General features: G+C 43.9%; 1 protein-coding gene across 1 annotated transcript in view; it reads left to right on the top strand.

The window, feature by feature from the left end:
* The window catches only part of nkd1 (NKD inhibitor of WNT signaling pathway 1), a 29,359-nt gene that overhangs the window by 1,443 nt on the left and 7,093 nt on the right, over positions 1-20,823 (top strand). The window contains exon 4 of the mRNA XM_068567857.1: positions 17,801-17,858. Within this exon, the coding sequence (XP_068423958.1) occupies positions 17,801-17,858 (58 nt within the window). The remainder of the gene's footprint in view (positions 1-17,800; positions 17,859-20,823) is intronic.

Below are 20,823 nucleotides of genomic sequence, written 5' to 3'. Positions count from 1 at the left end.
TGGAGCCCATCAAGGAGAGGGGAAAAAAAGGAAAATTAGTTCCTTTAGCCTCGATTCAGACACTTTGAGCAGAAATGCATCTGTCCATCAAATGCGTCCCAGATCCAGGCACATTTGAACAAATCAGAGCACCTATTGTAGCACTCTGTTGTGATGTTTTGTGGAACGACTTTCCTTTCAAAATTGTTGACAGGTCCTTCAGTGGCTCACCAATATGTGAAAAACCAGAATCCTTTCATCATTATGCTTTTGCGTGTTAAAATAAACACTTGTTTATTTCCACTTCTCTTTCTCTCTCATACAGCATGCAGCAGTTGTGTAAAGACCATGTTATACCATGCCTTTAAAGGGATTATCATGCAAGCAAGACACACATGGGTTCTTGGGGGGGATGAGCTGTTGGTATGTGGATCTATTGGCATGAAGGCATGCATTAAACTTGAGAAAGTTTAAGGCAGCAGAAATATCTACTGTCTCTCTCCCTGAGTCGGGTCCAAAGTCCACCATTGTTTTGTCTTCTGCAGCAAGGGGCTTTTTTTGATAGCTTTGCTTTGCCTGAAGGGCAGCTGTAGTGTTGCATGGTGAGTTAGTGATGACAGAGGTGGTGGTCATTTTACGGGGGCAAATCCTAGGTGAAATGCAAGTTATTGAGTGCACTACGTGTTGGGAGGGTGGAACTGGGTTTACATGATGTCAAAGTTGTTAATCGTAAAATATGGGCCCAAAGCTGCAATAAATCTCTTCATACAGTGACGGGACCCCCCTTCACTTTAGGCTTTTGTCTCCCGGCCATTCTTTGTAAATTTCTTTTATAGAAACACCTGAAACTGTGTTTATTTTGGACAGCATGTGGACATTGTTGCAGCAAAAAAAAGCCACACTGTTGCTCATGTGCTCAGTGGGCTTCTTGCACTTATGGCAATTTAAGCATTTAAAACCACATTGCTACTATGCAATTACTACACATTATTACCACAAAAAAACAGTATTCATTATTTTCTTTTCTGGAAATATTCATGTGCTGCATTTCACAACAACAGTGGTGTGTGTGTGTGATGTTTTGGCCCGGGATGGAACAGGAGCCCCCGCTGAAAGGGTTGGATGATTTGGAAAAGAAATTGTTAGCGAAGCTTAGTTTCTATAAATAATTCAAGTCTGGGTGCCTAATGAATGAAAACGAATGAAAGAAGAAAGGCGTTTCCACCATTGGTATGTATTTACTTTTCTCTTTTGTTTTATGATCATAAAAAGGTTTCAAAATCTTTAATTTAATAATACAGTTTAAACCAATTGTTTGCTTCTTGCTGTAACTTGATTGTTAAGGAACATATTTCAAGACATTTCGAGTCATGGTTTAATGACCAGAAGAAGAACGTTGTTCACACACACAGGGATTCTGACACCCAGGACTTTGGCATTCATACTTTTTCAATGATACTAATTGATACTATATAATATACAAACATACATAAAACTCATGCATAATGCATCATTTTGCTTTTCTTTTTTTGGCGCGCAACTTTTTCGGAGCCTTTATGGAATAAATTCCACGTGAGAGAGTCATTTTTCTTCAAAAATATTCTCGAATCTAATTCAATCTTTTCTAATCTAAATGATCGCGAATGTTGAATTAGTGCTAACGCCAGAACTTGTCTTTAAAAACAACATTAACATGCTTTAACTCCATCAGAATATTGGCGATCTATGAGAAGAAGTTTACCAACACGACCCCAAGGTGCTTTCAAATAGAAACAGACGCTAACCTCTTTCTTGAGAGAATGTGAGTCAACTCTTAACTTTTAAAGCTGGCTATATTGTATAGAATACCTGGTGAGACAGTTATTTATAGCCTCTGTTCTTTTGAGCACCCCTCCCAGCTGAACCCGGGTCCGGGAGAATGTGGGTCGGGTGTCAACAGCAGGAAGTCCACGCTTGGAATTCTTTTGATCTGGTCTTTTCCAAACTATATTCCCTGTTGGAACAATGCCGTTTTCATACAAGTCATCGTTTTGAGGAGCCGCTCACGACGGCGGTTCTTCTTCATTAGTGGTTTTAAAATGGAAATGGCGGTCGAGCGTGCACGGACAGATTGAGACATTAAGATGCACTTGAGATCTTAATGACAACGGCATGATACCCATTCATGAGTCCTGCAGTCAGATGGAGCTTGTTTAAACTTGGCAGACGGTGAGTGAGTGGTGTGGGCAGGTGTGTCTCAACACATGAGATCCAGGTCACGGCACACGTTCTCCCCAGTGTACAGCATGGCGTCTACATCTACCTATGAATTTGATTTGTCCCGTGGTGCTTCTCTTGACATTATGTTGGCAGTCCATTATGTTGGCATGTCGAGAATAATAAAAAAGACAAAAAAATCGTATTCATCCCAAGGTTCTCCTTTTGTTAAAATTCTTAAAATGGCCCCTCCCCCTCCTCTGGTTCTCCCCTCCCCTCCTCTTTCCCCTCCTGGTCTCCATCTGTTTCTTACGTTCACCCTGTGGCCCTGTGTTGGTTGTGGTTGATGAAATGAGACTGAATTTGAAGTGGGCCATGCAAGGAAGTGTCAGGAGTGACACTGATGGCCCCTCCTCCTCTTCGAGGCCCTGCCCTCTGTGTCATAAAACGCCACATCCAATCTCCCACAAGCTGCTGCTCTCACAAAGCTCATATATGTATATTTTTTTTCAAACTGAGCCTCAGCTCAACTTGTTTGGAAGCGTAGACTAAAAGCAAAGGTACGTCTGACGACAGAATGCAACTCAAAAGTGAATCGCAGTGAAACTTCTGCACCCCCCCCTCCCTCAACCATCCCCCTTGTCTCGCAGTTGGTTGCTAGCCCTTTGATTCCCTTTTTTTTTTTTTTTTTTTTAAGTAGAAAGGTTTTTTTTTTTGGAAGTAGGCCTAAAGCTTTTAACCACATTCCCTCAGCCTCCAAGTCTGATAAAAGACATGGCAGGGTCTGCGCCCCATTCGTCTCTCGCTTCTGCTGTTGTGCTTTTTCTCTCCTTGTCGTTTCCACAAAGCGAGGGCCCTTGTTCTAGAAGCTGAAAGCACCTTTCAAATGCAGACTCCTCTTCCTCTTTCTCGCCTTCTTTCTGTCCTCTCCCTGTGCTTTTTCTTTTCCCACCGGCTGGCCTCTTGTGCGTGCTGTGTGACGTATGCCCCCTCTCCCACCGGGCTCTACCCCCTCTGTGCTCCCAAGGGACCGGGGGCCTGTTGTTGCTCTTTGAAGAGGCTGGGAGAAAAAGTTTGGAGCCACACTCTAAAGAGAAGAAAAGCCTCGGCCTATATGGGGGGAAGGGGTAGCACCTGGCCATAGAGGGGCTCTGTGATTGTTTTTTCATTTTTCCCATGAGTAGATGGCGTGGAGGTCTTGGGCTGACGTCAACGTATAGCTGGGGGACTGGGAGGGTCGACAACGTGCAACTGGCGTTAATGTCACATCCGGCATCATGTGTCACCTAGATTACTTAACGCTCGAGGAGATTCTCCGTGTGTGACAAAGCAGAGCAGACAACTCTCGGTTTCGGTGAATGGTGCCTTCCGGAAAGGTTTTCTGTGAGAGAATGACGGTGGTTTAGAGTAAGGTAAAGCCCTGCTGGCATTTAGACTCTTGATCAAGTTTATCCTCTTTTCTCCTTTTTTGTGCTAAAGCATCTCCTCTCTACCTCTCCTATCTTTTTCACAATGGCTATATTACGCGTCACATACTATTTCACGATTTTATCATGGAATGAGGTTTCAAATGTGTTCAGTCCAGTTGTCCCCGAATTCTTTAACAAGTACGATAAAATGCTGAAAGTTTTGTAATGGCAATAATCAACTGTTACGCGATGGTGTCATTGGGACTAAAAATACGTTACTTGTCATGTTAACGGTATGAAGGAAATGACGCTCGCGTATGTGCAAATCTGTTCACGCATGAGCATGTGAGTGTGCAGTCTGGAGTCAGCTGTCCGGATGCACTCCAGAGATCAAAGGATTCTGGGGGAATGTGCTCTAAATCTCCGAGGATTAGCGGCTGAGATTTTGCTTTGTTTCCCCAAATATATGCTCGGTATACGGATAGCTGTTGATCAAAGTGTCTCTCACCGCCCCTTCACAGATGCATTTAGGCTGTCAGGTTTTATTCCACACTTGAGGATGGCATTCATTTTACAATTCTAAGAAATGGTTGTATTTTTAGGATGTTTGGCTATTTAGTTCTCCTTTTTGCTTTAGACAGTGGACTCGGATTGAAAGCATGTGTCGAGCGTCAAGTACATATAGTGTGATACCCTGTGCAGATAATCAAACTCTAAAGCCAGGGATCTCTCTCTGTGTGTCGGTGTGTGTATCCTTCACGCATGCGGGTGTATTGCTGGGGACCCGAGGATGTGCAGTGTCGACATTAAAGTGATTTTGACATGCAACGCTTTGACTAAACGGCTTCAGGGCTCTGCAGACGGAGTCGAGCGTATCGTCCACAGAGGGCCTTTTCAGGCCGCGGTTCATTGACTGCAGTTAACCTGTGCTGCTGGATGAATGGATATACTAACGTTTCAACCAAACTCTTCTTCACGTCCCTGGAGACGGCGAGCGGTTCTCGTCAATGCTGCGAGCGTGTGCATGCACTTTAGACTTGCCGATGCCCCTTTGAAAAGCATCGGGAAAGTGTTCTTTACCCCTCCAAAAATAGAAACTGAAATATTAAGGTTGAAATGAGAGCAAGATAATGTCTAGTTTCATGTGATATGTGGTAGATCCAAGACTTATACAACGAGGCACTTACTTTTCATATAATTCCTTCGATAGATTAATGTGAGATATTCAGGTAGATTGGATTATCAGAAGTGTGCAAAAGTCAAGAATAGGTTTTCATTTGATGGATATGACTTGTGTGGTTTCAATCCTATTCCCAAACCAAAATATCTATTGTATCTTATTAATATTAAAGAGTCCATATGTCAGTTATCATGCTGTTTTTACTATATCAAACTTCACCAAAGATAATGTCTTTTGATGGACTGAAATGCTAAATGTAAGACTACATAAAACATGCCCTTGCACGGGTACCATTTTGTATTTATATACAGCTATCACTTGGGAAGGATATCGTTATGATTTTATTAATAGTACTCATATCAATTCTGCCTATTGCTTCGGTTCCTTATCGATACTCTTATCCGTTGCCAAAGTTGATTGAGTAACTGTTCTTATATAGTAGATGACTTGTATATGTACGACTCAATCAGTCTGCACACAGAAATGAATTCTCTTGTGTTTCTGCTCCATCCCAAAATAATGCTTTCCACACTTCTGAATGTAAGAACAGTCTGGTATAGGTTCGGGATTGACAGGTTCTATGTGTGCGTGCGTGCAACTGAGAGAAACTCGAGGTGACTGGGGCTCCTGTGGTGGCGCTGCGCTCCTCTGCCCATTTTTAATCATCCACTTAAAAGGATCTGCTGAAGAGGGTGTTTAAGTGTTTAAACCCCGAATAATTCTCTCTTGTTTGTTTATCAGGTCCCCCTGCGGGTTGCGCTCTGGCCCGTGCAGTAAGTGCTGAATAATTTGACTGAGCACTCAAAGTGGCTCTCGAATAGGAATGTGATCAACATCTACATAAAACCGCGATCGAGCTCTCATGAGAGCGCGTGTATGCACAGAATCGTGCATGCACCCGCTCATGTACCATGAAGCGCACAGGCACATCACTACCCATTACCCATTTGTTTATCCTAATATGTGAATACATTTATCGCAGTGAACAGACGTACAGCCCCAGCGTGGTTCCCTTCCACTTGTTTTTCTTTCAAACTGGTCATTGGGAAACACCAGCGAAGGACTGCACAGCTTCCACGAGCCCCGCTGTTGTGTTCATCCTGATCGTGTTTGAGAGTTTCGGTGGCCGGGGCTCTAAGGCCACCTTAGGTAGGGCGAATGGAGGAAGTGTATTTAGATAAACAGAGCTGGGAGAGCATTGTGCCTCCCACAGACGGAGGTTCCAGGGCACTTCAGCTCTTCCTGTGGCGCCAGGGATGGAGGAGGTCTGGATTGTCTGTTAGGGGATGTTTTTGGTGGAGGGAAAGTTAAACAGAGGAGTGGCCCCGCTGAAAGGAAAGCTGTCCTCTCCTGGTGTGTTTATGCTCCACAGGTGCCGCAACCTGAAGAGGACCTTATCCTGTAGACGCTCAATGAAGCAGGCCAACCCTGCGCTCCCAAAAGCAACATTTCCCCTGTCTGTCAAACACACCGCTCCCCCACCCAGTTACTTGCTCAAGTTTGAAAAAACAACATCCTTGCACAAAGGTTTTGGAAGTCATTCTCGGTCACAAGATCATTTCTTGGGGGGGCGCCAGATGGTTTTGGGAGAAAAAAAAAAGAAGAAAAATGGCATATTCGAAATAAAATTACATATTTCAGACTGGGGAAGGGTTTTTACATTACATCGTCTGTATTGGTGGTATTATGCCTCAGAAAAGATTTTATTGAGTGTGTTTGGAGAAAGTCAATGCGCGCACGCTCGTTTCTGAAGAGGGTTTTCCGGCGGGTCAGTGAAAGAGAAAAAAACCCAGAACGCATCAAAAATCTTCAGGACCCAAAGCACATTGGACAAACACGAGGTGCTCGCCGTTAAAACTAGAACCAAACTTGTGACAAACAAAGTATTATTTATTTATCAGAGCATTCACAACAATCCCTCAAAATGTGAATGCCTACCTGATTATTGGTTGAGAAGCACTGCAAACAGTGATGTGCTTTTTTATTATGTTTTTTTTTTTGGTTCCTGATTTGTGTGTATTCTTTATGGTTCTTCAAATGGTGTATGAACACCTTTTAAGAATAAATAATCGCTGTTTGCGATTGAGTAACTTACTCTGGTGCAAGTTCATTATGGTGAGCAGCGACACAAGCCACTAATTCCAGTCGGCTATGAATAGAAACCGTCCTCTTGGCACCAGTGCGCTTGTATATAGTAGTTGAAGTGTCTATTTCTGCTGCGATGTTTACTTGCAAAGTTGAAACGCACTGTGTAATTACAGAGATTTTGGGTAACTACAGTTAAAAGGTCAGATGTGAGGGCTGGTTAGAGGTAGTGGCTTGTGGCTGGCAGGATGTCTGCTTCAAACATGCTGCATGTGTGTGTGTGTGAGATGTGGTATGGATGTGTGTGTGTGTGTGTGTGTGTGTTGTGTGTGTGTGCATTGACACAGAGGAGGAATGGCCTCCTTGGTGTTGAGGTCAGTTACATCTGGTCAACGTGCACCGTCAGAGGTTTTCCTAACTGCCACCTAACACATGGGGCTCTGCTGTTGATTGCAATAACGAGGTTTAGTAATTGGCTTTGGATGAAAAAAAACATGCTGGTTGTTATAGATGTTGGAGGAACTGTAAAGTTTTGAAGCTTTTATGACGTCTCAGTGTGTCTGGTGGCGAGATCACATACAGACTACAGAATTGCAATCGCAATGCAACCCTGACAACTTGCACAACCGGTTCAGTAGATCAGATAGTAGTATGAATAAAAACATTAGTGCATTTCAGTTGGTAATCTAACATGTCCTGGCTGGATCAGGATGAAAACCACATTAAAGAGAAGACTTTTAAATCTGAACTTTATTGCTTTCTATTCCAAAAAAATAGGTTTGAACTTTAGGATTTGTATAAATCTACTGTCTTCTCTCCAAAGTAACTTACAAGTGAGCACATTATTTGTCGATAATGCAATCTTTTGAATTTTGAAAAACACAATTGAATCAAGTAATTAAGATATAACCTCTTTTATCATTTCCTTGTAACTTCTCATATGACAAGTCACAGAGGTGTTTCTTCTCATTTGGCTGCGTTAAAGACTTAAGTGACTGATACTTACTTCCTGCCCTAGAGGTAGACTTCCTGGCTAAAAGCTTGTTCCTCCCACACTTTGCAGTACTTGAGACTGGCGTCTGAAGCCACCCAGACGACTGAAGGACGGTCTCCTCAAAGGCAGCTTTGACTAATTACTAAGACCCTCTGGACCCAGTGCAGCACACTCGCTGTCAAAGACAACATGCATGGAGGCAGGCATGTTGCCAACTAGTCTAAAATGTATAATCCATCCTATTTTGCAGTAATGACTGAGACACACACACACACACACACACACACACACACACACTGTGAGCCCATGCCACCTCAGCAGGACAGCTCTGTCCTTTTTGCCCACGAACTTAAAGGTTCCAGAGGAACTCATTTTGTTCATGAAGGGTGAGATATCCGGTTGCTGTACTAACCGCACATGCTTTTGGAGATGAGGTGTGTCATTTTGAACATGACTCCCCCTCTCTTCTCTTTCTCTCCGGTCTTGTTTCTCATTTTTTGGACCTGAGCTTCACTCTGAATCCAGAGGGCCCATAATGTTGTGATTTGTTGCTCTTGGCAGGCGGAGACCATCGGTAAATCAAGGCCAAGCGACAGGCTGTCTCCATTCCCTTCCAAACCATAGCTTCCATGCAAGGTCCCAAAGTGGAGTTCATCGGCTGGTGGAGAATGTGTTTGAAGGATTCACCTCTCGCTCAGGTTCCCTGTTAACTCTCTGACTCCCAAGGAAACCGAAGGACAGAAACAGAGGTGGTTGAGGTGACTCGCATGTTACCGTAATGCCGACCTGTGTTGCTTTCGAGCTCGAGAAGTTGACAATAAGTCAGGTTGAAGATGATTAGCATGTGGTAGCGGTAATAGTATTGTTCTCATGTAATGTGAAGAGTACAGCGGTGTGGGCAGCTACAGGGCTTGCAGACTATTGCTAATTACTGGCACACTTGTGCATCTTAGGTAGTGTTGTCCTTTTTTCACAAATGAATTTCAAAGAAGGTAAGAGAATATTTGTGATTGAGGCCCAATGTTGTTCTTGTAGAAAAGGAAAGCCCTCTCATCTTCAGGTGTCTCTGAATCGCTGGAGGGGTGATCATACAGCTCACAGTCTTGGTCTTGACATCTTGTCTCCTCTCCCTCTGCTTCTCTCTGAGATAAACAGTGCAATACATGTTAATTGCTGCGGTTACATATTTTGCAAACGCTAATAAAGGCTGTTACCTTGAGTTACAGGTAGGTTTTAGTGCCCGAGGGGCTGGCTGAGTTGTAAAAGCTTATCTTTGCAGGTGTAAAAGTTTTGTAAATGGGTCATTAAAGTGTTGGCCAACTTCACACATAAAACACAAAAAGGGAGAGGGAGATTACTTCAGATCAGCATGTTTCTGAAGCAAAGAGATGAAGGCTGTATCTTTGCTAATATTCCACTGAGCCTTTCAGGAGGCAGCCTTTGATGTGGGTGAGGTAATGTGACCAGCAGTGTTTGCAATGTTAATCTGACGTGGAGAGATGGCTGGTGGCTGTTCGCTATGGCTCGGCGAAAGAAAGGCATCAAAAGTAAAGAATCCACATGAATGTGTACACACACGCACGCACGCACGCACACTCTTATTCGGCAATGTGGCGGACCGTCAGGGCCTTTTAAGCCTTCTCTGGTGGCCTAAACAGAGCCACAAAGTTATAGCTAGCTAGCTAGCTCGCTATATATATATATATATATATATATATATATATATATATATATATATATATATATATATATATATATTAATTAAAAGTTAATAGTCTAATTATTTTTGCCTATTAGCTTATTTTCTCATAGCACAGCTGCCTTCATCTGTTCCCCTGCTCCTTCAGGCCTCCGATACAGCTTGCTTTGGACCTGGTTTACAGCATTTTTGTCCAATCACAATTCACCTGTCTTCCTTTACGTAAGAGCAGCCCACATTGCTCAACAGGAGCATCTCCTTTTTCTTCTTCCTTTTCTTCTCGTCGTGACCTCCCTCCATGCTCGCGGTGGTGCCATGGTGCTCCGCGGGTCGGGTGTCTGCTGTCCACACGTGTATGAACGCACCGTGCATTGAGTGGGTCGGTCTGTGACAGTAACTCCTGGGACACTTTTTCCCCCAGTCCGCCTGTGACGTGGACTAGGTCTAAAACCCACGGCCCGCCACTGGTCATGGTCAGAGAGTTAATTTGAACTGTCATACAGTATAATTCGACTGAATATATATGTGTACCTTGAGTCTACTGAACCACACCTCCTATGCAGGTCCGTGTGCGCGTGCGCGTGCACGTGCGCGTGCACGTGCGCAGAATCTCTTCATGACCTGTGTGGTGAACTAAAGCTAACACGGTAAGCCCTCTGGCATGTAATGTCTGCTCAAACCCCTCCAGTCTCGGTGTTGCTGACCATGCACACTTTTAATCATAGAGCAGCTTCCTCCAACCCGCCTGGTGATGGATTCTGACTCTGCGGCTATAATTTCCTTCCTGGTGTGCTGGGAGAGAAGAGGGTGTGCCGTGACCGAAGGGTGTCTGGAGAGAAGGTGTCTGTCTTTGATGTTCCCTCTGAGACGTCAAATTACACGTTAGTCCTCTTCAGTCGGCAAAGTTAAAGGACTTACTTGTCCAATAATTTCGCCAGTTTGTTGTCAACTCAACTCAAGTTTTGCCCTTTCTCTGGAGATGGTGAAATATCAAGGCAAACACAGTGTTTGAGTGTCAGTGGAGAAGGTTTTTGTGTCCATTTGGGGCCAAAATGTGTTTTTTAACCACGTAATTACTCTTTTTTTTTGCATATTGAACTATCACTGTTCAGCTCGGTGCAATATTTATTCAGAAAAATAAAATGTGTGCCCGAAATGTGCCTCGGACTAAAAGCGTCCACCATATGGCTCACGGTTTGAGAATCGTGCATGTGAAGCGCTCAACATCAAACAATTTACAGACCGTGACCTCTGGAAAGTCATTGAGTTGCTTATCAAAGCCATAAAATTGCATTGTAAAACACAGCAGATCTGACTTCCTCTTGGCACTGCCGACTCCTCCTGAGATCCGTTTTCGCTTGTTTTTTTTTTGTTGTTTCAAAGCTCTGGCATTTCAGAAGACCCAAGCATCTGTTCTACCAGAGCAAATGCATGATACTACCTCAATGCATCGTGTGAAGATGAGCCTGATAGTCTCAGTTTAAAAAAAAAGAAAAGTGATTTATCTTGTTTGGCTATAGAGAAATGCAGAGAGATTAATTTGCCGAGGCTCTCAGTCTGAAGGTGTTGTATGAAAATTGGCCTCGTCTCCCCTCCCTCCATAAATGGCACCGTCTCGCGTCAGCTTTGCTATGCTATATGATTATCTGAGATCTTTATTTCATGTGTGAAAACCGATCCCCTTTGAAGCCTCACTCCGAGGCAGAGCAGCGCTTCACTACCTCACATCAACACTCTCTATCTTGGCTCCATCTCAGGGCGTCGTGTTTTACTGCGACGTGGAGCTTTGAAAGAGGCTGTTTAATGCCAGTGGAAGGTGAGGAGCACTCCTGCGTGAAGAACTGCAACAAAAACAACAACTGGACCCAGGTATAGACTAATGACTGGTGGTCCGTTTAGTTTAGTTTTTTTTCTCGTTTCCCTCCTCCTGCAACACCGCCACCACACGTACCGCACATTGCAGGATAGGCACTGCTCCAGATTCCAGGAGTCGTGCTCGGTCCTTTGAAACTGCCTCCGGTGTATCTCAGTTTACTCTTTGGGTTAGTGGAGAGGGATGGGTATTTCCTCTCTTGAGGTCCTCTGCCAGTAACACTACACCTATAAGCTAATTTGCAGCTCTAAAAACTAATGCAAGTCTTTTTTTGTCGTTGATGTTTTACTTCTCGGCTTTCAACATGGGGGCTGTGTGTCTGCACTAGAGACTTTGAAAAGTCCCATGCGATACAGCTGTTTTCCCCATTAGTAATTCTTAAACTTCAGCTTATGGCTGTTATCCAGCCGAGACAGAATCCGTCAAAAATAATTGTGTTTGCCAAGTGCAGCAATGCACAAAGACATGATGACAAGTTAAGTGTATTGAACATGCCTGGTACGAGGACAGTCACTTTTGTATTTCATGATACGATCCGACCTGTAGTCCTCTGTGTGTGTTATCACTGTGTTAAATATGGCACGTGTGTGAATAATCACGTCTTACTTTTTGTAGTGCTCTGTTTCACACTCTCCGGTGTTGGGTGGCATTTATGTGAATGTCAGCGACCTCAACCGTTTGCAAAGGCCCAGGGGAAGGCAGACACGAAGCACATATTCCCACGTTCAACCTCGTTTCCCTCACTTTGCCTGTCGAGCCCACTTTGCTAAATGGCCTTTTCATGTGTGTGTTTCTCCCCACTTCATGTCTGCATCGCTGCTCCAAGCGTGGCAGTCCTGAAGGTGTTTTCTTGCTATGGGTCGAGCACAGAGCAGGAGGCACCCAGGCGCAGTCCTAATGAGATTTTTCCAGGGTTTTGATGGAGTGCCAGTAGCACTGCCATTGCTCGAGAGGCCTGCCTCCACTGAGCCCTGGCGCGCGATCAGGGGGAGCTGTCGTGGGCCGCATAAATTGTCAGCCTGTGTGGTGGGTCGCGGAGGCAGACAGCGTAGAGACCAAGAGGCCTTGTGGGACTTTCCCACAATCACATACAAGTACATAGTACTTGCACTTTAATGTACCCTTTTGCTTGCTCATAGCAGGAGGAAAAAAAAAAGAAATTGGCCCAGTGGGTCCATGTCTGCAGTGCCAGAGTAAAGATGACGCTCAAGGATACTTTCTGCCTTATCTCGCCAAGTGTGCTCTGTGCCAGCAGTCGCTCTCTGTCGTTTTCACGTTCTCTTTCGCTTTTTCATCACCATACATAATGGCGCTTGAAATGAAAAATAACAAAAGCATTCATTCATTCGTGCGGAACAAGGTTAGCCGCCATTGGACAAATTGGGTGATTTAACATTATTGCATTTTTTTTAAAGAAAATATTGGGATTCAAACTGCTGACAACATGGAGCTTTTTACATCTGTTAGGTTAGCTACCTTTTCAGGGCTGTCGCGTTTGACTTTTAAGTAATAATGTTGACATTAAGTCAGGCTTCTTCTATTCCATCCTAAATGCACGTTGATGAGTGACTATAAATATGTCTGTTTATTTTATTCACTGTATCATTTCTTGCCCATTCACCAAATCTTGAGACTGCATATATTTCTTTGGCAACACCAAGTTAGACCACATGGAAGAGGTGTTTGCTATGTTAATTACGTTGCCTATTTATCGAAGTTTAACAGTGATTTTGTTCTGTGCTCTAATGTTGAGGTAAATACTGAAGTCTAATGCTTGTTAAAAAGTTTGTGAAAACCATATCAATTATTATAGACAAACGTGATCTGGAGTAAGTTCAAGTGCTGCCTCCTGCGTTACTCTTTATTAATATGGTTGCTCTATAATGGAGTTTAACCAAACTATTATTGATTCTGAATTTTCTGTAGTTGACATTAATCAATCAAAAGCCTAAAGCATTCCTCATGATAATGTTTTAGAGCTGACATCTCCATCAGTAAGGAAAACATGCAGAGGGGAGAAGGTTGGTCACCATTCTTAAAAAAGCAACTTGTTAAAGTGTTTGTTCAGTCAATAGTGTTATTCTTATATATGCTAATCTGTCTGTGGTTTATCCACATTCATGACGTGGGCATTGACGAGGTTTGACAAATAGTTCCAGTGGCCAAACCAAACAGGCCTTTAGGTCGGCGAGTAATGCAGATGGGATGCTGTACTGGTGCAGGCACACTGTGTTCTGTGTTACAGCCCAGTAATAAATCACTACATGTGGAGGGGCTTGAACGAGTTTAAAACGCACAGGGGCCGTACAATCCCCTGTCCTAAAAGCCATAAAGAAGCTGTGAAAGACCTGGCTGCTGATAAAAGCAGAACGCTCTATCCAGCGGTCTCCACAGAACATTTAACATCATGTCTGGAAATTTGTTTTCGCCGGTCCCAGGTGCAGTAGAAGGATGCTTAGTTTGTGCCCTGAAGCCAGCACTGACCTCTGACCGGCACAGACGAGGAGAAGTGACACCGGGCTGTAGATTTGATAAGAGTTTGGACCTCAAGCCACAGAGACAAGCAGCTACACGTGTGCAAACTCGACAACTGTCAATGTGTAACGTGATTAATCAGCAATACTTTTCAGTCAAATAGTGTTGATTTGAGAGCAGTAATATTGAAGGTTACCACCTTTTTATCATTTCATTGTTTAAACTGTGTGGTAGGGGGAGGGGTGGCTTCTGGAAATGCTCCCCCACAATGACCTCTGACCCTTAAGTAAGAGTCTCAAGAGAAGCCCATCACGAGCTCGTTACTGCACCAAAAGCGATTGATGGCTCTTTGGTCTTTACTGTATCAATGGTTATTCGCACGTATGCAATGTGTGCTAGGAGTTGGTGGGACACGTTTTTTTTAGATCCACTAAGTGTTTTCAAATGTTGCATCAGTTGCTCATTAGTGTAGAAATCTCTTTGGAGAGGGATATCCGGCATCGCAGTTTTAGCCAAATCCACTTTGAGCTCTTTCATTTCAAATGAAACTGAAGGAAGATAGTTCAAGCTTTTATCCTCTTTGGCTTAACAAAATGGACTGACTTACTATTTTGTCCAACACTAGCTTTTACATGCGACTATATTGTCGCTACTACTGTCACTGTCTGCTACTTCTGTTGCTTCTTCTTCTGTGTATACCACTGCAGCTTAAAAAACTGTTTTTCAGTCTTTTGATGTCGCTTTAATATTGTCTTCAAATTTGCTTTGTATACAGGAACCGCTGATGGGTGTATTGAAGATGGTTTTACAATATTTAATGCTTTTTCAAAACATGATGCTTTGTTGTGTTTTTTTATTATTATTATTATTATTTTTTTTACAAAAGTCTAGTCGGTTTTAGCACAACAACATTTCCAACGGGCTTTTGTATATTTTGGTTGAGTCTGTGAGACAAAAAAGATGAAGCTCAAAGGAAGATGGAGGCTGTAGAACCTGTGTTTGTTACAACAACAAAATACATAAAAGGAGATTGTTTGGTCATTTACTGAGTGAAGTGAAGACCTTTGCTGAAGAGAAGGGACAGAGGCATCTTAGTAATATGACCAGGAGTTCTGGCGTCAATCCTTCCTTAGTGGGACTGAGTGAACTGTAAGATGTGTCATTCAAGTTACAGGTGGGGTTAAGAAGATTAACTCCACCGCACCTCCAAGATCTCTTTCTTGTAGGTCTAAATAGTGTGGTCAGAAATGTTACTTCTGTCATTAAAATCATCCTTTTTTTGGAGCAGGGCAGAGAAATGTGCCTCACTGTTCGTGTTACTAATTGGCTGATGGGGGAACACAGGAAGAAACACTCCTTATTTTTTAGAACTACATGTTATGTTTGTTATTTTTTTTGGCACCGGACAATCACATCAATCACTGCCGAAGCTGGAATCCAAAGCGCTGAGCTCAAAAGTGGTAGTGTCATCGGGTCAGCCAGTCTGGAAGTGCTCTTTAGAGGCTGCATCACGACAGATTGTAAGGATGAGCATAGCGACTATCCGGGGAGACGGATGCAGTCTTTGGTTCAGAGATGTATCACCATAGCGGCTGAGAACAAAGACTCAAACAAATATTCTCTTTTATGTTGATGAAACGCATGCAGACTTAGTTGTGTGTCTGTGAGTGGTGTAAAAAAGAAAAAGCATAGCATGTTTTTCTTTTTTACACTGACCAGAGCAAATCCCTAGAGTAACCCCAGCACGCACTAATAATACGACTCTCATCCATCACAACAGACAACAACCAATTAGCACATTCCTCTTCCCTCTTTTTCTCACGTTCCTGGTTAACCCCTCAATCATTTTTGGATCGTTCATCAAAAAAGCAGAACAGTCACGTCGAGCTGCTGTATCGTGTCGTACGTGTCTTTACGTGTCTTTACGTGTGTGCAATTGGAGAGATGTTGATTGTGGAGGGATTTCATTTTTTCTGTGAGGCTACGTGGAAACAGACGACAGACGTCCGGTGTGGACATGACCACAGTGTGATACCTCATTCCCGATGGACATGCTCATCTCTAGGATCCGTCTGAACTGGTCAATGTGCCCCACCAACCCTCCGTCAGGTCCATCCTCCTGACCTGGGTTCAATTTGAGGCGGAGAGGACGAGCGTGTTTATGGACAGAACAGACAACTAAATTAAACTTACAGAAACTTTGCCTAGTAATTATGTGATGTCGTTCCGAATAATTCTATGGTTTAGCAGTGAAATATATAACTGCGGCAGACTGTAGTCTCTGCTAACGACGACAACCCATAATTAACCTGTGACAGCCGTCTCGGGTGAACGGGGCCAACGCAGGTTGAATTGTTTTTCAGCACACTTGAGTACACGTCACACAACTCTGAACAAAAGCTTAACTGATACTTCGTAGCAGACACAAAATCATCGTCTGATTTTTTTAAATTTTTTTTTATCGCCATAAAGAAGTAGTCAGCTTTCTCATCTTTCATTTTACATAAATTAATTGCTGATTGCAAATGATACATAGAGATGGACTGTGTTAAACGATTTGGCTGTGCTCGATAAGTAGTCCCAAGCATGAATTGAATTTAGCTGGCTGAGAATGAATGCAATCACATACAATCCATACCTTTTATATTCACCTGGTCAAAAATACCTTGAGCTTTTGGACAGTTTATACTGTATTTATACCCTTAATTGCCTGCATACAGAAAGTTTACAACTGATTTCCCCTTCATCATACCAAAGCTGCGCGGACCCCATTACAACCAGCTCGGGCCCAGCAGGATCAGAACGTGTGTTGACCCGTTCATACCAACCACAAACACGGGTTCATCCCGGGTCCCTGCTTTGGGGCATCAGTCCGACAGCCAGCCAGTTAAGTCTCATGGGTTCACTGTATTTTCTTCCTGAGGCCACCCAGAGCGCTGCAGCCCGGCCGGCACTAGTCTGAGGAGGGTAGGATCACACCATCTGACCTTCTACCTCTCTGGATTACACAGAAATCCCCTCTCATGCTGACAGCCTCGCCTCTGACTCACACACACACACGCACACACACTCACACACACCAAAGTGTGCACAATAAACACCCATAATCTTACACTCATGTCCAAGGATTGTATGAAATTAATGATTTATTATTAAGGTTAATCATCTCCTCTTGATAGGAATCTCTCAGCAGAGTCTGTTAGCAATTTATCTGGAATGATGCAAATGTTTTTTTTTTGGTTGTTTTTTTTAACTTTGAAATTACGCCAGGGACGGGGTTGAGTGTGTGCGTGTGAACGAGTTTGACTTTGTGTGAACAGTCTCAACCCCCTGAGTAATGGTTTTTCGGGCCAGGTGACTGCAATGCCACATGGACACCTGAGCCGGACTTTTCCATAGTGAAGCCCGGGGATCGCATGTCCCTCCAGCCTCTGCGGTATGCACTAACAGACAGGCCTACCAGGAGAGGGGGTGCGGGTGAAAACAGTCCTGGATAAAAACAAGTCTCTGAACACATCGCTGCAATGATAGCCCGCCACCAAAATAACCCTACTACCAGCCCTCTTCTCAGAATCCTGCAGGGCCGACGGCTGCGATTTAGACGCTTCCTTCATCGTCTCAATTCTGACTGGCAGTCTTAATGCTCAGTTTGCTTCAGTCCTGCAATTACCATCCTCCTAAACTTTCCGCTGCTGTTTAAACTCAAAGCACAGTTGTCAAACGTTGTTCATATATAGATGTATAAACGCTGTAATTTTGATTCCGGCATGTCAGCGTGTGTTGGAAAGCTGTGCTGTGGATTTGCATCGTTAAAGAAGTTTGTTTTTACGTGACAAAAATATGATGCTTCGCCATTATATGACTTGAAACAGTGATTTATGTGTCTTGTTCTGTGTATTTCTCTTTCCAGGAGGCCATTGATGAAGCATGTGCGCAGAGGATCGGTGATGAACACTACCGTTTGGAAGGTAGGCCCATCACCAAAAGCTACACCAGCACTTCCACTGATTTTCATCCCCTTTATTTAGATTTGAATGTAAACCCGCAAAAAAACAGTTTGTAATAGCCCTCCAGGTACTTGTGTGGTTCTTCCACCCCCGCCCCCCTACTATCCTCCACACCCATTCTCTAAACCCCAACAATGTGCTGATGAGGTCCTCTTTACTTTCCCTCCTGCCTCTCCACATCCTCCATCTTTCATCCACCCCTCCCCCAGTGGTGCTCTGCAAAGTGCCTCAATTCCTTCATGTTTTGTGATGTGATCCTGGATTAAGAGCTCCAGGAGGAGAAAGTCTCTCCCTCCCATTTAAAGACGGGATCGGACGTGAGGTGTAGGCAGAAATAGAGAGTTGAACGAGGACTTAGAAGAGTGGCAAAAAAAAAACAACCTTTATTTCAGCTCTGCTTTACTGTGAAATAGACTAAATAGAGAGACAAGACAACACAACTGATAAATGGATTATGAAATGATTTGCTTTTATTGGGCAAGACAGATGTTGCTAATTGGAACAAGGCCCAAATGATTTGCGTCAATAAAAACATACTCATACAAGACTGTGTATATTTCCATAACAGGCATCTAAAGAAGTCAATACATCATGTTTAATTTACTAACTCCTTCAGTGTCAGCTGGCTCATAGACGCAACTGTCATGTTTGTTAGTGGAGCAATGAATACCTGTGGACTAAAATTAGGTCTCAGTCAGGAAGAATGTGACACCGTTTTGCTTCCCATACTTTGCAGTGTATATTTTAGTAGTTCAGGTTAATCAACTGATCTTTTTTTAAAAATGTTTTATTCACACCAGCAAGCTGTTTGTCACATTCACCCTCAGGAAAATAGTGACACTTTTTTGCCCCCCAAAACTACTGCGTTAATGTCCTCTAATGAAAACAAACTGCGTTTAGTGCGGTGATCTGAGCCGCTGTCCATACATGTAATAAGAACAAGTTAGGTGAAAATGAGAGAGAAAACAGTGAGAGCAGAGATAAGACAACCAACACACATAAAAGCTGTCTTTCCTCTGGCTTTAAGGAAGCACTTGGTATTAAAAAAAGAACTTGCCTGCAAAAATTACAAAGGAGGGAAGAAGGGCTCAATGATGAAAGTGTCTTTAGGTTACTTTACATCGTTACTGCCGGCATGTAAGAAGAATCTCCTACATGGGCTTTTTATTAAGTTCGTTTTAACCTTTTGTTAAGCAGAGAAAGTTTGCTGAAGAAACTCTCCATCGGCACCTTGTTTCAGATTAGCTTTGTTCACATCTGCGCTACCCAGCACATAGTAGCTTAACAAGACCGCTGGATGATTAAGGGCTTCGCCAATGAAAACTTCACCTCTGAAGGACGAGACAATGTCGCGATCACCTGGAAGGCCACCCCAAAACACTTTCAGTGCTTAGCACTGAGCTGTCTCAATGTACAATGAGCGGGTCAGACCCAGTCGCGTGCATTGCAGTCGCACTAGCTACGCTGGGAGGGATTGGATCTCCGGACATGCCTCCGTTTCTGTGCACGAGTGAATGCATGCACGTGTGTGTTGCATGGCTACTGCAAAAACAGGCTTTGCTTGGAGGGTGCCTGCCTCGGCTGCCCTCGTCTTGCCCCTCAGATCTGATGTGCAGCCAATCCCCTGGCTCAGCTCCTCTCATAAAGAGTCGGCTTATGTCTGTGGTGGTGGGAGGGGGCGGAGGGCGGGGGGGCGGGAGAGGAGAAGAGGGTGATAGCAGATTACTGTTACTCCTCCCGGCATTTCATTAGCTCCGAGATAAGCATCTCACCACCATATTGAGCCTGCTACGGAACAGATTTGCCCTCGCACACAATGTTCCCTTTGAGCACCTCCGATGATCAAACAGCGGGACCCCAAATGCTGCTCCTCTCCAAAAAGTTGGTAAAAGCTCCCTGGGATGATGCCTTTCATTTCTGGCATTTTCCCCTACCCAGGGATGAGACAGGTCCGCTTTGATCTGCTTTGGATCAGGAGGAAAGAAATTGGGCTGTTGTGTCTGCTCCGTTGGCGAGCAAACAAACAGTGTTTCAGATTTGACTTGGCTTAATTAATTAGTGATTCTGTTTTACAGCCGGTCTGATCTTCTTCCAAAAGGTTTGAGAACGGAACTTCAAAGTGTGGCAGAGCAGAAAGGAGCAGGGGAGGGTGGAGAGAGAGAGAGAGAGAGAGAGAGAGAGAGAGAGAGAGAGAGAGAGACAGAGAGAGAGAGAGAGAGGGGAGTGGTCTGTGTGGGTCTATGGGTGTGTGTGCAGCCCGCAGGACTGTGATTGGATGAGGGGAGCGGAACTGATGCTCATGCAAAGCGAAATGACTAGAGGTAAAAACATAGAGTGGCTGTGGCTGAGTAGAGGCTTGCTGTGACAATCCTCTGCAAAAAAAACAAACGTGTATGTATGAGGATGAAGCAACTGGCGAAGGAGCCGCCGTGTACGCCTCGCAAATCTCTGTTTACATGTCGTGTGTTTCCTGCAGCCTCATGTCTCAAACAAAGGCTGGTTTTCAAAGCGGAGAAGGATATCTGGTAGCACCGGGTCTGGGTCAGCATCCAACGCTGAAACTAATATATCGAACCAGACACACACACAAACAAAAAGACCACCATTAACTGTGGTCACAGACGTTAGCTTAATGTTGAATTAACCCCCGTGTGACCTAGTTCCAATGATTCGCTCAGCCTATAGAGGAACATGTGCTCGCTGATTTCCCAACAGAGTAGGGCTGTGAAAATCCCAGCGTCGATGCAAACTTTCCGTCTTTAGGCTTGTTGATTTAGTGTTAAAAGGAGTATTAACATTTGTCAATGAATCCTGTCTGGGAAATCGTTGTCGTAAATTGTAATACAGGGAAACAGTGATTGACTTGTATGCTACAGTACATGTTGTCAGACTCCACACAGGTGGATCTGAGCATCAGCTTAAGTGC

This window comes from Clinocottus analis, unplaced genomic scaffold (genome assembly GCF_023055335.1).
Source record: "Clinocottus analis isolate CAN_PGR_092001 unplaced genomic scaffold, fCliAna1.0.p SCAF_1, whole genome shotgun sequence".
Lineage (NCBI taxonomy): Eukaryota > Metazoa > Chordata > Actinopteri > Perciformes > Cottidae > Clinocottus > Clinocottus analis.
The sequence above is the reverse complement of the archived record's forward strand: the minus strand, read 5'-3'. Positions and strand labels throughout refer to the sequence as shown.